At 38.6% G+C, this 17,789-nt stretch overlaps 1 protein-coding gene across 1 annotated transcript in view; it reads left to right on the top strand.

Moving 5' to 3' along the window:
* Window positions 1–214: 214 nt before the first annotated feature.
* Window positions 215–17,789, top strand: part of LOC131072107 (uncharacterized) — a 61,267-nt gene continuing 43,692 nt past the window's right edge. Inside the window, exon 1 of the mRNA XM_058008166.2 lies at window positions 215–1,524. Coding sequence (XP_057864149.2) covers window positions 646–1,524 — 879 coding nt within the window. The 5' untranslated portion in view covers window positions 215–645. The remainder of the gene's footprint in view (window positions 1,525–17,789) is intronic.

Here is a 17,789-nt window from a genome sequence, read left to right as displayed (position 1 = left end):
AAAGTTTTTGGGCCACCTCCCCCAAACATTCTTTCACTTAAGTTTATATTACTAAGATATTTATATAGTCAACCTCCACCGGGCATTCTTTCACTCAATATTATATTAGTAAGAGAGACATTTATATACCGTTACTTTTGACCTCCACCAAGCAATCTTTCACTTAACTTTATACATTAGGAAAAAAGCATTACTCAATCTAGCCATTGGCTTACCTGCCCTAGGAAAATGGAGTGCCCTGGTGGGACCCTGGTAGTGTATCAGTATGAGCAAAAGGCGCTTCCCTCTTCCCTGCTTCGTTGGACACATGGTGTTGTATTCTTTTTCCATCACGGTACAGTCACACCACTCTGCCATTCTTATTCTATTGGCTATCATTTCTAGAGAAATACATAGGAAAAACAAAAACTTGAATAAAATCAGAAAAAAAATAACAAAAAACAAATCTGTCCAACTCCGTGCCTATCGCGATCCTCCCTTGTTTCCGTCCCACAATATATCTCATCGGAGTGGGCAGGCAGAGATTGCAGCCTTAAAAAATCGCGTTCCAACGAGCTATTTCGTGTTGAATTTGAGCGAACACTGAATCTGCACGACTCATTTTTGTGCTCACAGCGATCCCATGTAAATGCTTAACGTTTTGCAATGTTTAATCACGAAGAACACCGGCTAATTCCTCGACACAGGAACTCCAGGTGCCGGCATGGCCGAACAGGTACAGCAATTGTGGTATCCTTCATGCTTCTTCTCTCCATAATTGCATGGTTGTCCCTGGTTTTTTTGTCACAAACCCACTGTATTCAGAAAACGGAAAAATGGCAAGGAAACCCAATAGCCTCATTATCATGGCAGGCTTTCGAGGTCTCCTCCTCAGATTATAACGGTATCCCTGCCACACGGTATTTTTCCTCGAAGCCGAATTCGACTCGAGGTTTCTTAACCCTAAGTCAGGTGGTTTTCGGCATAGCGGGATCGGTGGACCTTTGGCCTGTAAGGAAGCAGTTTGTGAGGCTATGGTGGAGGCCGGATGAAATGAGAGGCCATGTCTGGTTAGAAGAAGTGGTTTCGGATGATCTTAATTTGCCTCCTGTTAGGGTTTCGGAGGACATTTCCAGTTTTTCTTACACAAACCCCACTGGCAATCCTTCTGGGGTAAGGATTGCCCGGATTATTCGCGAGAGCTTTAAGCTTGGATTACCTGATGTCAAATGGTTTGTGTTGGGGGACGATGATACTATTTTTAACGTGGAAAATTTGATCAGGGTTTTGAGCAAGTATGATTCTTCTGAGATGTTCTACATTGGGAGCACTTCAGAGAGCCACTCTGCAAACACTTTTTTCAGTCATTCCATGGCTTTTGGTGGAGGGGGGATCGCAATCAGCTATCCCTTGGCAGAGGCGCTTTCTGAGATGTTGGATGAATGCTTCGAGCGGTACCCCAGATTGTTCGGTAGTGATGATCGGCTGCATGCATGCATTTCTGAGATTGGTGTTCCTCTTACACGAGAGCCTGGTTTCCATCAGGTAATTCTTAACATGCAATTCTTTTTACGGGCTATGTTTCTTCAAAATTAGATTAATCAGTTAGCAACTTTTCCGCATGATTTTCCACATTTTCATATGAAATGCTCTTAAAACTTTTGATATTTCCATGCGAAAATGGTTTCTCATTGTTCTTGTGTGGAAGCAAGTGTCTTCCGTACGTGAAGTCATAGCTTTGCCAAAATTTCATCCATTAATATTTATTATTCAGACAGGGTGTTGACTTTTTGGTCAAGGACTTCATTGATAACGAAAGAGATTTATTGAATTCTCAGCGTGTTTACATCATAGCATCTCTTTATCAATTTCCATTTTTCAGTTGGCTAATTTTTTAATCAACACTTAGATTTGCCTATTTTTAAATTTTAAATTATGCTATCTTTATATTATATTTTCATGAAATGCAAAAAATTGCCCACCAACCATACTTGAAATTGTTTGCACCTTCCAGGTTTTGATCTTTTCATTCGCATATCTGTATGTGTGTGTGTTTCCTGATGACAGTATTCCACTTGGCAAAGCAATCAACCCTTGTTACTGCATCATTGTGAAGTTTCTGTTGAGGATAATTTCAGTTAGAGTTAACTAAATTGTACCTGGCCTATGGGTGGTCCCATAGAGGGGGATATACAGGGATACAGTTGCGCATTATAGTACAATATCCGATAAATATTGAAATTTAAATACATTTTATTCTTAAATCAACTTAAATATATTACATATAAATAAAATTATAACTATTAATTAAAAAATTAAAAGCTGAAAACTTTACAATCATGCTGTTGTTATATCCCCTAATAGTATTAGGCCTGTTTTAACCATAATTAATCTATTTCAATACTTATGACTTAAACTAAATTGATTAGGAGACAATTCTATTCTTAGTTCTAACATAAATAAAATCTGTAATGTTCCCTATTTGAAGCTGTCATAGTTCAAATCATAGTTGGACTACTCGCGACGCGACTCGGCTCGACTCGCCAAGCCCCTGAGAAAAAAACTTGGGAAAAACTCGGAAAAACTCGGCGAAAAACTCGGCAACGTAAAAACACGCTTAATTTTAATAAAAAATGCATTTTTTTTTGCAAAATTTAATGAGAAGATGCATCCAATGAGTCAATAAATGATAACACAAAAGAAACAAGCTGATTCTAGATATATTTAAATGCAAAGTGTCTACAAAATCGCATCCTCATGAGGAATGCTGATGACTGGAAGCAAAATAGTAAATAGTTTTTGTAAAACCAAAAGTAAATACATCATTACAAATTACAATTACAACTTCCTCTTCCCAACTCTAGCTAAAACTATTTACTATTCCTCTTCCTCTTCCCAGTGGAGATCTTCCCAATTCTGAGGGTGAGAAAAAGAGGGGTAGAGAGATAGGTCTAGATCTTGGTGGAGATCTACAAACACGCAATATTTGAAATTTCATCATTCATACTGATAGTTTCAAACCTTCAACTCTAAAATGTATAATACCAAGATTTCTTCAATGCTAATTATGTTGTTATATGGAGCCTAATCAGACTCGGAGGTTAAATTTTCCCTACTTCCATCAGCGCAGTTTCCCCCTATATTTTTCGACCGGGGTTTGGGGGCAGCACTCCCAAGTTGGGGTCAAAGGGCATCGCCCCTTGCGCGCTCCCTGTCGCGATACAGGGTGGGGTCGAGGGGCAGCGCCCCGCGAGGCCAAAAATACTTTTACTATTCTATAAAGGCGTCGGGTGTTATAAAGTATAAGAAAGGAAAAAGACATATTGAAATGCCGCTTATACTTAAATGTTATATTTCATGTGTATATTCTGATGAAGAGAATGAAACTGACCTGAAAAAACAAAAAATGATAATTTTTGACATGTTTGGGCCTCTTTTTTTAGTCTAGCCGAGTTTCTTTAAGCCGAGTTTTTAAAAGAAACTCGCTGAGTTTTTGCTGCGAGTTGAAGTCATAAAAACTCGTAGAGCTCAAAAACTCGGCGAGTTTTTGAAACTCGCCAAGTACTCTGCGAGTGTGCCATCTATGGTTCAAATAATTTATCAATCATTAATGAATAAATTGTCAATTTATCATACTAGATAATTAATTCTATTATCCCTAATCCATAATTCTTAATGCATGTTCAACCCTTGTTACTACCCAGTCCTAAGGAAGAAGGAGATGATTTTGTTGCCAAAGTGCTTAGATGCCAAAACACAATAGGCTCCCTCAAAGTTTATGGACCCAAGCCCTTACCCTATCTTGGGACCATGCCCTCAAAGTTTACAGGACGCTGATCCTTACCCTATCTTGGGAATCATCCTATTGATTGGATTTAGACTGCCCCTCTTTGGAAACAATTCAGTCCCTTCTTCTTAAGTACTGACATAAATAACATGGATTAGACTATAAGTATACTAACTTCTTATGTATTATGAATATATATGAAATTAAGTATGATACATATTGCAATCCATATTAATATTACTATTAAATTCTGTATAAGAACATTATCAGGCTTCTTATATTATGCATACATATTAAACACATCCCCATGCATACCACCAAGAGCAAGGATGTTATTGCCTGTAACTTAATAACACTTCTGATCTGATCTGATTGATGGTGATGTCACTAGATGCTTTTGATTCCTTCCCTTTATATCTCTCAATGTGGGGGAGAGGTCACACCTCTTCATCATGTATGCCCTTTGGCAAGAGACATACCCTTACACCATTAGCACCCTTTGAAAGAGTGCAACTATTCATTATTTCTGTTTGTAATGTCCCCTACCTGATTAACATAATTAATCTATTTCAATATACTAAAATTGATTGAGAGACTAATCATGAAGCCAGTCATTGATATTCTTCAATTTATTAGTTATTAACAAGTGCTTATTCATTTATTTATTAGATGATTAATTTTATTATTCATAGTTCTTAATATAGACATCAGACCCTGCTACTACTTCAATTTTAAGGAAGAAGGGTCTATGTACGTTACCAAAGCGCTTAGAAACCAAATACAATAGGTTCCCTCAAAGTTTACAGATCCAAGCCCTTACCCATCTTGGGTCTATGCCCTCAAGGCTCATGGGTCGATGATCCCCACCCTATCTTGGGACTTAACCTATTGCTTGGATTTAGACTGCCCCTCTTTGGAACATCTCATTCCCATCTTCTTAAATACTGACAGTAATAAAATGATTTAGACTATAAGTATACTAATTTCTTATGTATTATGAATATAAATGAAATACAGTGTAAATGTCATACAAAACACATTCCCATGCATACCACCAAGAACAAAGATGTTACTGCTTGGAACTTAATAACAGTTATGATCTGATCTGATCCATGGTGATGTTACTAGATGCTTTTGATTCTTTTCCTTTATATCTCTCAATGTGAGGGAGAGGTCACACCTCTTCATCATGTATGCCCTTTGGCAAGGGACACACCCTTTCACCATTAGCACCCTTTCAAAGAGTGCATCTCTTCATTATTTCTGCCCTTTGTAAGGTACACAACCTTTCACAATCAAATCTGCACTTTTTATTTAAATCAGATCTGCACTTCTGATTTCCAAATTATCCCCCCCTCAAATGAGATTCTCTTCTCCCTTTTATATCTCATTGTTGAGGGAGTCACAACTTTTCCTTCCATGTCTTTTGACCATTCATTAACTTTTTAAAATTTTAATTAATTGTATCTAATTATATTCTTTATATTATAATTTAGTTTTTAATATTTTAATTTTATTATTATTATTATTTATTATTAAATTCTATTTCAAAGTGGGGACATTACACTACCCTTCGAAAGGGACATAACCTTTCAAAATCAGATCTGCACTTCTTATTTAAATCAGATCTGCACTTCTGATTTCCAAATTATTCCCCTCTCAAATGAGGTTCTCTTCTCTCTTTTATATCTCATCGTTGAGGGAGTCACAACTTTTCCTTCCATGTCTTTTGACCATTCATTAACTTAATTAATTAAATTTTAATTAATTATATTCTTTTATATTTAATTTAATTTTTAATATTTAGTTATTAAATTCTATTTCAACATGGGGACATGGACATTACAGTTGTGGAGGAATGGGCAATAGCTTTGATGATATGGAGCAACTCCTGACTATATTTGGTGAATGGCGTGACCATTTCGAATTGCTTCTTTGGTTGAATTGGAGCAAACACACAACCAAATGAAATGATTCATCACTTGTGTAGATTGGGACTCGTGGATGAGTTTTGAATAGATCATTCTGGGTTCATTTTTGTTTTCATTGCCATTGTTCACTCTTCTTGCAGTTAGTCATCCTCCTCTACTCACCATTAATTTTGAGACAATATTCCCCTATATACGTGATGAAAAGTGGAAGGATAAAACGAGGGCAGAAGGAAATTGTCTGGTGATGAATTATACACGCTTTTACCTACAAACGACACAAATTTTCAGAACGCCAAGTGCAGATGTATTTGGTGCAGCTTTGAAATCATCCTAATTCTGGGTATAGGTGGGCATGGTTTCCAAGCTGTATCTGGGCTGTGTCACTCACATCCATATTGAGTATGCCAGTATGCATACTAAGTTACATCCACAAATCACTCAAATCTCAAATAGTTAACTTGGGTGCAAATTTTTAAAGAAGACTCTCTACATGGCTGGACCTTAGTTTCCTATATAACTATTTCCTCTCCATGCTGATCTATCTGCTGTGCACAGGTTTGAATCTGCTGCTGTCAATGTTCTGCTATCACTGTAAGAACACTGAAAAAGTTGAGAAATCCAACTTCTCACAACCCAAGATCACCAGTATGCAAGAAAACCCGTCACAAGAGAAGAATGGAGACTATCATTCAGAGAGGGAATTGAAAAAGAAATACAATACAATCCTTATAAAAGGAGATTGTGCAACCCTAAATGAGAATGTATTTAATAATTAGAATAATTATTAACAATGCATAACTAAGAGAATCTTAAGAAGGAATAAAAGGTGACTTAATTAAACCAATTAAGTGAAATTAACCTTTTACTCTAACACCCCCCTTAAGATGAGCTTAGGGAGAAGCCGCAAACTAAATGCATGAAAGCAAATGCAACTACATGATGAAAGCAAATTTGGGTCTCGGCAACAAAGCTTGATGAGGTACCTGTTGATGTGTTTTTATGCACATAACAATACAGAATAAATTACCGAGGTAATTTACTCTCTCTTGAACAAAATCACCTCAGATGCTAAGAATGAGATCAACTAAAATGATTCCAAGGTTTCTACATGTCAGGTCTTGACGAGTGGGTAAGTTCAGTGGTTGATGTGAATTGCTGGGTTTCACTTTGGGGACTTACGCAAATGTTTGGATTATCATGAATGATGCGGAATAGGTGTGCTGACAACTTAAGATTTATCAATAAGGCTCTGGATTTAGTTCTTACTAAAAAGGGGGGAAAAAGAATAGGGTTCAGGAAATCTATTCTAATCTTAGGAATGTAGGAAATGATGAATGGATTTAATGGAATCAAACCAGGCAAGGTCTCACAATCAGGGATTGACACAAGCTTGGTGCAATCATCCAAGGTATACTTAATGATTTTCAGACTATTACCATCAAACGTAGACACCATCCAAGTTGATGCTTGTCAACGGACGCATAATAGTTGAAGTTATGCTTACTCAAACTCCAGTTGACCACACGAGGCGCACTTATCAGCGGCAAGAGGCTAGTGGTATGGATTAAGGATTCCACACAAATGAATTCAACAAATCTTTCACTCAATCTAACATATATGAAAATAAATTCTAATCTAAATTATAATCTAACTTGGAGGAATTGAGAACCATGAATGCAAAGACAACATTTGAAGAGTAAAATCACCAACAACTGAACAATGATTAGGATTCAAATAGCTGTAGCATATACCAACAATTCTACAAAAACTCTCTCTTACAAATGAGAGACAAAGGGGCATATATAGAGTTTCTTACAAAAATGGATGGCCCAGATTGATCTAAGATCAACGACCGAGATCATGCCAACAAAACCCTAGAATTGCCCTAATTAGGGTTACATAAAAAATGGCGCCACCAACATATGGCCCAATGAAAAGATACCTAGTCATCATATAGAGAATCTTCTAGAAGATTCCTCCCTGCATCTCTCTCTCTCCTAGCATACTCCAAGAATCTAGCCAATACTGAATCTAACTCCTCCATGGAAATGCTAGGCAAGGTATCCTGCTGTAAATCAATCACATCCAATGAATCGAAACAAGCATTCAAAGTGTTCTCCCATTCAGGCACGAGCTTCTGCAAATTATGAACATGAATCAACAAAGAGACCAAGTCATCTATCTGACTCTTCTTTAAAGAGTCCAACTGGCAAAAATACATAAATTTCATCTCGTCTCTTAATTCGGCTAAGTGTAAACCACTAGCATCACTAACATCAACACCCAATAATTCCTCAATCGAGGCAAGGATCTTCATCTGAATGTCTTGAATTAATCCTTCCATCTCCATACAACTCGATTAGGCGTTCTCATAAGATGATTTCTTCAAGGCTAATGCACAATACCAGCCATGGAAATTATATATGTCTCCAATGTGCACAATGTTCTCGTTGACGAAGGTGGAATTAGGAACCTTCTTCAATGCCAGGAGGCGTGGAATAGTCTTCTCTTGGATAGGCCGGAATTCTTCCCAAACTCCCTCCAAATACTGGATTCTGAATATGAGCGTTGTTGTCTTATCATATGCTTGGACAAACTGAGTAAGGAAATCATTTGCCTGCTTTCTTGTGCTTTCAATCCACTTTTCCACCTCTGAGTGTGTACCTCTCGCTACCTCGCAGTGTGAATATATTCCATGGTCAATTGCAATAGGGGAAATAAAGGTGGGATCTCCACGCCTTGTCCCTGCAATATACTCTCTGAGTCTAATATTTTCTTCTTTGTACCTTTCATTCTCCGCAATCGTTGTGTTGCATGGAGGTTGTCACCAATCTCCTGAAATTCTTGCCCTGTGGATGGATGACCAAGGGCGACTGAAGTGATCTGGAAATCCATGGGAGTAGCAGTGTCTGCTGTCACGCCGACTCTAGGAACAACAATCTGCGCAATCCGCATTCTTGTCTCATCTCTAGCTATGTGCGACAAAATCTCCGCTCTCTTGGGCTCTTTCTTCTTAGTACTCTTAGCTAGGTAGTCATCAATATCATCAATAGGCTGTACCTCTATCATTTGTTTACTTTTCTCCATGCTTCTCCTCAGCCATTCAGGAATAGCGGCCATTTCCATACCATCATCAAGACATACTTCTCGATCCGGTCCTTTCAATGCCGAGATAACATCCTCATTATCATCAGGATTATCCTTAGTCCAATCATATACTTCATTTTCCAAGCTGACTTCCAAAAGGACAGTAGGGGATTTTGGCTGATCATTATTCTCATCAGGAGGTGCGGATGTTGCTGTAGCATGGAACTCCTGAATATTCTCTGGTAATATCACTGTGTTGGAACACTGCTGAGTCTCTTTATTCTGTTCTGTTACTTCAATCACTTCAATTGATGAGACACTGGGAGGGGGTGAAGGAATGATAAGTGAAGTGATAGTCTTCTACTTCTTCTTCACATCCTCAATCTTCTTCCCTCTAGCCTTGACTTCTCCAGGCATGTTCTTCCTTCTCTTGGGAGCTTGACTCTCTTCGTCTGCATGAATCCTGACATCACTGACAGTCCTCTGATCCTCGGAAGTAGACTTTTCCAGCTTCATCCTTTCATAAGTGAAGGGAACACCCATGTCAACCAACTTATTCATCTGTATATCCACCCATGTGCGGGAGAAATTCAAGACTTCTCTCATCAATACATTCAGGTCAATCTCCTCTGACTCTGACCAATTTGGCAATAGGATTGCCTTCTTCATTTCATTCTCATAATGTGGGTGTGTATGATCTCTATCATCTAATACCTGATCAAGAATGAGGAAAAGTCCACACTTCCTCATGAAATCCACTGACATTCTGGACCACATTCTTCTCTTCACTGCTTGTTCGTCCATCAAGTTAGCCCAATAATCCTCTATGTCAACCTTATGAGTGAACTTCTCTCCTCTGATCCTTCCAACCTTCTTGTCTGGATCGAATCTTTCTCTTTTCTTGTAGGTAGCAAATCTGTAGAATGCAATCTCCTCAATTGCAGTGTTGGCAGCTATGGCGGATTGGCAGACCTCTGACGTCTTCCCAACTGAAATAGGGAATGTCATTCCTATCCTGTGCTTCTCTCTCTGGATAACATCAAACTCTAGAAGTTGTCTTACCACTTCCAACAATATCATTCTGTCAGTTGGATACCTAGGAAGTCTATAGGGTTCGGATTGAAACCCATGAATCCTGAGGTATGTGAAAGTGGGAAATTGTATATACCACGATCCATATTTCTCTATTAACTCGGTTGCCTCCTTGGACAATCTTCTGTGGATTCCGGCCTGCAGCATCTGTGTGATGTACATAGTGAATGCATCATTCACTCTCTTATAGTCTTCAATTCTGTGCATACTCAGCTGGGGGTAGCATTCATAACTCTTAAATTGACCTTGCCCATTCCCGACTTCATCCGTGCATATTAATCCTCTGTATGAAACAAATCGTGCAAGCAGGTACACCAGGTAGGAAGTCATGGCGAATGACTTGGACCGCTCTACATTCCTCAACTGAAAATCTAGATTGTCGCTTATGATCTTGGACCAATTCACTAGTGTTCCTCTAAGACAATCCTGGATGAAGTAGAACATCCATCCATGAAATATTGCTCCCTGCGGCATTCCCATCACTCTATTGAGTAGGAATATCAAATCACTATATTTCTCCTTAAAATCTACGCACATAAGTGTCTTGGGAGCCTTGGAATGATGATTCCTAGGTTCAATCATCCACTCTTTATTAATTAAATTCTTGCATACACCCATCTTCTTTGTGTATTTGTCTGCATAATCTTCCTTGGTCACATCCTTCATGTCTGTATTGCGTGGAATTCCGAACACCTCAGCAATGGCATCCTCAGCAAGGTCAGCAATGGCATCCTCAGCAAGGTAGGCGATGACAACGCCCTTCGGACTCTTGATCATTCTTGTGAGCGGATCATAACATCGTGCACACTCCAGGATCAACTCACTGCACTATATGGATTGTGGAAACCCAGCGGCATGGAAAATGCCACTCTTCATAATATTTGCATATGTTGGGGAAGGAACTTGATCTCTGGATCCGAACATTCGACACTGCATCTGGTCGAAGTCCAAGAAATGCATGTTGGTATCAGTGATCTCCTTCCATTTGGATGAAATCTTAAACTCTGGATAAAATCCAGTCTCCAACGTCTTCAGCAGCTCTTTCCTTTCCTTGTATCCTGATTTTGACATCGCACCTGTACGAAGTTGGAAGTTAGTCCTAGGATAAAAATAAATACTTGTAATAAAATTCTTGACTTTTTAAAGATTTAGCTAGTCTAGAGCATGGAGTCAGGAAAATAATCCATACATTTGGTAAGTTTTAGCAATTACGTTCAAAGTGTGACAACACTAAGGCATGGAAGCCTTCCATAAAATTCATTTATACCTCCTTATACTTAGAAAATATGCAAGCAAAAAATGCAAAGGAGTATACCGGATTGATGATGACTTAGGAAAGGTGTGAAAGGTTGTGTTTTCACACAATGAATGTTTGAAGACACCTTCCGCAGTCAACAATGGAGGTCAAAATTCTGAAGACAATCTGAAAAATCAGACTTTCAAAAACATCATGTAGTTCAAAATGTGCATAAAATCAATAAAAATCAGTTTTATTGATGAAAACAATCATTTTCTAGAATGTAAGTATGGCTGGTAAAATTTAGTTTTCTGAGGACAAGTCTGAAAATCGAACACTTCAGACTTACCAGCACCTTGCAAAGTGGTTTAAATCCCTGAAAATGATGAAAAATTGCTAAGGAAATAGTCCCAAGCAAATTCGCCAAAATTGGTTAGGTGGTTGGAAATGAAAATTTCCGAGGACAACCGCCTAACAATGGAGCTTCAGACCTGCAACAGTGATAAAATGGTCTAAAAAATGCACAAAAAACTCCATAAAACACCTTTGAATGCTAAATGTTTAAGTTGGAATTGGCTGGGTAATAAAAACTTAAGTTTGAAAATTAATGGCAGCCATTAATGGAGGTCAAAATCTGAAGCAAACCTCAGATCTGAAGCGAATCAACAGGCTGGAAGTGATGGCAGCCACCAAACATGCATGAAAATCATCAAAACATGGCACCAAAACACCTCCCAAGCAAAATCGAATTTTCTCCAAGTCTAGCGCCAAAATGGAATTCTGAAAATTGATGCCAATGGCAGCTCTGATTTGCAGCAATGAAGGATGGCAGCAATCTGGAAAAATCGTGCAAGTTGGGGTTGGATACCCCAAACACAAAAAATCGCCTTAGCAAAAAATCGAAATTTTCAAAATTTGAAGCAAACCTCAGATCTGAAGCGAATCAACAGGCTGAAAGTGATGGCAGCCACCAAACATGCATGAAAATCATCAAAACATGGCACCAAAACGCCTCCCAAGCAAAATCGAATTTTCTCCAAGTCTAGCGCCAAAATGGAATTCTGAAAATTGATGCCAATGGCAGCTCTGATTTGCAGCAATGAAGGATGGCAGCAATCTGGAAAAATCGTGCAAGTTGGGGTTGGATACCCCAAACACAAAAAATCGCCTTAGCAAAAAATCAAAATTTTCAAAATTCTGAAAATTGTTGCTAATGGCAGCAATCTGCAGCAATGAAGGTCTGAACAACAGCAAAAATGGTGGAGGAAAAATTGCCCAAGTCTCCAATCATGAATTTGCCAACTTTTACCAAAAAATGCTAAATTTGGAAAAAAATCGCCAAACTTAGCAAAATCGAAAATCTGAAATTGGTCTTTAATGGCAGCCAAGGAGGATAGATCAACAAGCTGGAAAAAATGGAGGAAAATAAATCCTCAATCCCACACTTCACAAAAATGCCTTGCTAAAAGTTCACCCAACTTGGAGAAAAAATCGCTTTCATGGAGACACCTGGCAGAAATAATAATAAAATAATGCTGAAGTTCCTCTCATATACTTGCTTTCATCTTCCACTTTCACCACACAAACAATGTGGGATAAAAAAAACACTTGTATAAATACTTGCTTGGTGAAACCCTAACTTGCTTCTAGAAGGTTCAAACATTTAATAATTATTGCAAGTTATTAAATTTGCTTTTAAATTTTAAATAATCATTTAATAATTATTTAAAAGCAATCAAAATGGGGCCTTTTATTAAAATATTGTAATTTAAATCCAAAATAAAGCCTCCAGGGGAAAATCGCTATAGGTTGGGATTAAAAAATCCCTTCAAAATTCACTTAAGTGTCAAAATTTGCCCCATAGGGGAAATTCGACCCATGCTTGGATAAAAATCCATGCTCAAATTCATCAAAATGCACATAAAAACCCATCCCAGGGGAAAATCAATATGAGTTTGGACAAAAATCCAGACAAAATTGCACTCAATTTGCAAAAATAACCCCCCAGGGGAAATTCGATGGGTGTCTGGACAGAAATCCACACTCAAAACAAACTTAACTTGAAAAAATACCTCCCTGGCGAAAATTCGACCTCAGTCTGGATAAAAATCCGGACTCAAAACTCTTCATAATGTTCCCAGAGGAAAATCGATCCCTGTCTGGATAAAAATCCGGACAAAAATCCTTACAAAAATGCTCAGGGGAAAATCGATCCCTGTCTGGATAAAAATCCGGACAAAAATCCTCACAAAAATGCTCAGGGGAAAATCGATGCCTGTCTGGATAAAAATCCGGACAAAAATCCTCACTTAGTTGTCACAAAAATCTTGGTGGAAAATCGACCCAGGTATGGAATTATCCTTGCATTCCAGTCCGCACTCCTAGGGGAAATTCGATGGCCGTTTGGATAAATCCTGACACTCAGCCAAATTTTAGCATTTTCAGGGGAAAATCGCTCCAGGTGTGAATAAACAATGGGGGAAATTAGTGGCCAGTATGGATTCCAGGGGAAACCCATGTGTAGTATGGATTTTGAGTGGGGGAATGGGTTGGGTAGTCTGGAATGTGAGGGGAAAAACACCTCTAGCATGGATTTTGACCCTTTAACCCTTGGAATAAGGATTTCCCTTAGGATTTTAACATTTTAACCACTCAAAATCACTCAGCGACTTTAAATTTAACTGGACTTGGACTAATTTTCCAAAAATATGAGCGAAATGCTAGGAAAATATTGGAATAAAGTGCGAAACCAACTTAAATATTACCTTAGGAGCAAGAAAACAACTCCAAAAGGTCTGTGAATACCTTGGCACTCTAAAAATGATTTGATGCACGTGTTTAAAAACACGTTAACGCTCAAATGGTTGAACACTTAGCAAAACTTAGGATCATTAAAATATTAACTTTTGCAGCTTGATCCTAACACTTCAAAAACCCTAAACAGCACTAGGCATGATCAAAACTCTAAGACTCGGGCACGGGAAACGCAAAATTGCCCACTAAGCAGCCAAAACCCTAACTTAACAATGCAGGAAGCTCGCAAAGAGGGGGTCCCCGTTAGCAATGGGGCGATGTGTGAAAATGTTACAACAGTACCCAATCACAACCAAATCTCTATAAACCGGAGAAATAGAGAAAACCACGTGGGAAAAACTCTACTCCAAAAAGAGATGAAAGCTCAAGTGAAGGACTAAGAAGCCTCCAAATAAGAATGTTCCAAAAGATAGGAACAAAAGACGAGCATGAAGAATCACTCAAGCATGAAGAAGCTGCAAACACTGTCATTGAATGACTGCTATGATGCTGAAATAAGAACCTCCTTTGAAACAAAAGGTGACCAGGATCAAGAAGACATGAATCTGCATGAGTGCCCTCAATGACACTATTCGAATCCCAATCAGATGGCAAACACAGGCAAAACATCTGGAATCCGAAGATACAAATGGCACGAGTACCAACAGTCTGAAGAACTGATCAAATGAAAAAATGGAAGGTCGCCTCCATAAATAGGAATGCAAGAGTGTCCATATGGTAAGTGTTCCATTTCACCGAAATGCATGGGTAACCGGCTGTTGCATCCGCCTAGTACATAGGAACAAATATTGAATACCAAACTCATATGTCCAAGTAATTCACCAGTTTGAAAACACAAAAAACTGAATAAAATGTACGTGGAGTAAAATCTAGAAAAAGTGTATAAGAGCTCTAAAACACTGTCCCAACGCCACTGAAATCGTGAAAAACGGAGAAATTGGTGAAAAGATATGAGCTTGGGACTGAAAACAACACCTCTGACTTCAAATGGCTATAGAATGTACCAGCAGCAAAACTTGGCTTTGATACCATGAAAAAGTTGAGAAATCCAACTTCTCACAACCCAAGATCACCTGTATGCAAGGAAACCTGTCACAAGAGAAGAGTGGAGACTATCATTCAGAGAGGGAATTAAAAAGAAATACAATACAATCCTTATAAAAGGAGATTGTGCAACCCTAAATGAGAATGTATTTAATAATTAGAATAATTATTAAATACATACAATGCATAACTAAGAGAATCTTAAGAAGGAATAACAGGTGACTTAATTAAACCAATTAAGTGAAATTAACCTTTTACTCTAACAAACACTAACTGAGCAACTCAAGGTAAAAATTTTATGACTCCCTCTTTGGTAAAAAAGTATTCTCCATTAATCCAAGTCTCTCTCAAAACATTTCAAATATCTTCAACTTGTGAATCTGAGCAAACATACTAAAGTAACACTGTCCCCGAATGGTATCAAATGTTGATATGCTAAGAGCGATTGTGGAACACTGGATTCTCAGAGAGCCTAATGCAACTCTAATGATCACAGTACCCAATTGTTGGCTCCAATGTATGATTGATTATGTTTCCTATCAACTTGTGAAGCCAAATAGCCTCGCAACTAGGAGATGAGGCTGGCATGCACTTTGCCTCTGCTGAACTCAATGCCACTGCCACCTGCTTCTTACTGAACCAAGATATCATGGCTGACTTTAAGCTGAAACAAAAACTTGGAATGCTCCTCGTAGCTGTCATGCCCCACCTTGAGATTGTTGCCTTTCAATCAGACTGAAACCTGAATAACCATAAGGCCTAGCTAATAAAATAAAAGAGAAATCAATACCCCGCCAAGTTAAGTATAATCAACCCTAGTGGAAGACTAGATCACAGCCCTTGTCGTATAACTAAATTATTAAATCAAAAGGGGGGCCGACTTCTCTATTAAACACTCCAGTTAAGGGTATATATGAATAGGTATTGATCACCTAAGTAAGTTGCCTATGCATATATTAAAAGGTAGTGATAGAATTTAAAAGGAAGAGCAGTGATTATCAAGCCAGAAATTAATATGATTTCCAAGGCAGCGATTAGCATGTTCTTAAGGCAACGATTATTATAAACAAAAGACAATGGTTTGTAAGTGCAAAGGCAGTGATAGAAATGAGTAAACGAGCAAGGATTAATAAGTGTGAAAAGGCAGCATAAATATTAGTTAGCAAAAGTTATGTCCTTTTAAAGGGACATCACCTTTCAAAAGGGTGTCTCTCTTCAGAGAGACATAAGGATATAAATGGGATGTACCTGCTTGTGGGAGAGCATCAAGAAGCTGGGTTCTGAAAATAGAAGACAGATCTGAAGAAATAAGATCAGACTTTGATTAATGTCGCTCAGAAAATTGTCTTATTAATAAGATTCCCCAATTTTCTATGTTATGGAAGCAAAGGAATTAATCATCCCATGATATTCTTTCCCTTGTTTAAACAAGAAGCATCCACATATGAAATCGGTGATTTGTTAAGATAGTTATCTGAAACAAACAACGCATAAGATGGTTGTCTTCATAAGCAGCACTGTAGGATTTTGCCAAGATCAAGGGCACAATGAAAAGCATAAAAGAGACAATAGAATGACAAGAACAAACTGTATTCTCATCAATATGCAAAATGATCAACTGGATTAACCAATACAATGAATAGAGGCCTGCTTATATAGGCAAGGCCATATGGATGTATGAGCACACAAATATGACATGTGGCTCAATAAATATGACATGTGGCTCAATGAGAAACAAGGGTAGGTAAGAAATACTAAGGGTAGGTAGGAGAAATAATATAATATTCCACAAGAGGTGGATGACCCACCGAATGTGGAGTGTAACAGCAAAATAAGACCACAAAAGGTGGAATTTCTCCTACAAGTTCTATCCCTATGTGCACACTTCCCTAAGTGTCTCAAATCCAAACTACGAAGAGATGCATTATCCTAAGTTAACTTAAGTGTAATAATATCCAAAATGAATATTTATTTACACCAACACCCCCCCTTAAGTGCAACTTAGGGGAATGAAGACTCAAGTCAACAATGCAAGATGGGTCTCGGCTACTAGGCCATGATAGGTACCCATGTACAATATGCAAATGCAAGCAAAACTATGCAATGCAATCTCTCACAAACGGAGAAAGGGAGAAAACCCAGTGGGAAAAAACTCCCCCCCAAAAGAGAGATGAATGTACAAAAGACTCTTAAAGAAGAAGGACAAAACCTCAAAGAGGAGTCCCCCCCATAAGAGAGGAAGGAGAAGTCAGCTGACCCCCCCTAATGACACATCCTGCACCCCCAAGAGAGCTCGCAACTGCTGGAACTTACTCTCGGTGAAAGGTTTAGTGAATATGTCAGCAACCTGCTCTGCTGTAGGACAATACTGCAAATCAATGACCTGCTCCTGGATGAGCTCTCGGATATAGTGCATATGAATCTCGATGTGTTTGGTCCGTTGGTGCTGGACTGGGTTCTTCGAGATCTCAATAGCACTCTGATTGTCACAATGTAGAACTGTCGGCCGTGGAGTGGTGAATCCAAACTCTGTGAGAATCTGCTGGAGCCAAATGGTCTCAGTCGCTGCGTTAATAGGGCCTCGATACTCAGCCTCAGTCGAAGAGAGAGCAATAGCAAGTTGCTTCTTGCTCTGCCAACAAATGGGGCCCGAACCAAGGTGAAAACTGTAACCAGAGGTAGACTTACGATCATCAAGATCGCCAGCCCAATCGGAGTCTGTGTAACCAACCAAGCGAAGTCCTGTGCCTGCTGCATAGTGAATCCCATAGTGATGTGTACCTAGATGTAATGAAGGATGCGTTTGGCGGCTTTCCAA

The sequence above is a fragment of the Cryptomeria japonica genome, chromosome 11, assembly GCF_030272615.1.
Source record: "Cryptomeria japonica chromosome 11, Sugi_1.0, whole genome shotgun sequence".
Taxonomy (NCBI): domain Eukaryota; kingdom Viridiplantae; phylum Streptophyta; class Pinopsida; order Cupressales; family Cupressaceae; genus Cryptomeria; species Cryptomeria japonica.
The sequence above is the reverse complement of the archived record's forward strand: the minus strand, read 5'-3'. Positions and strand labels throughout refer to the sequence as shown.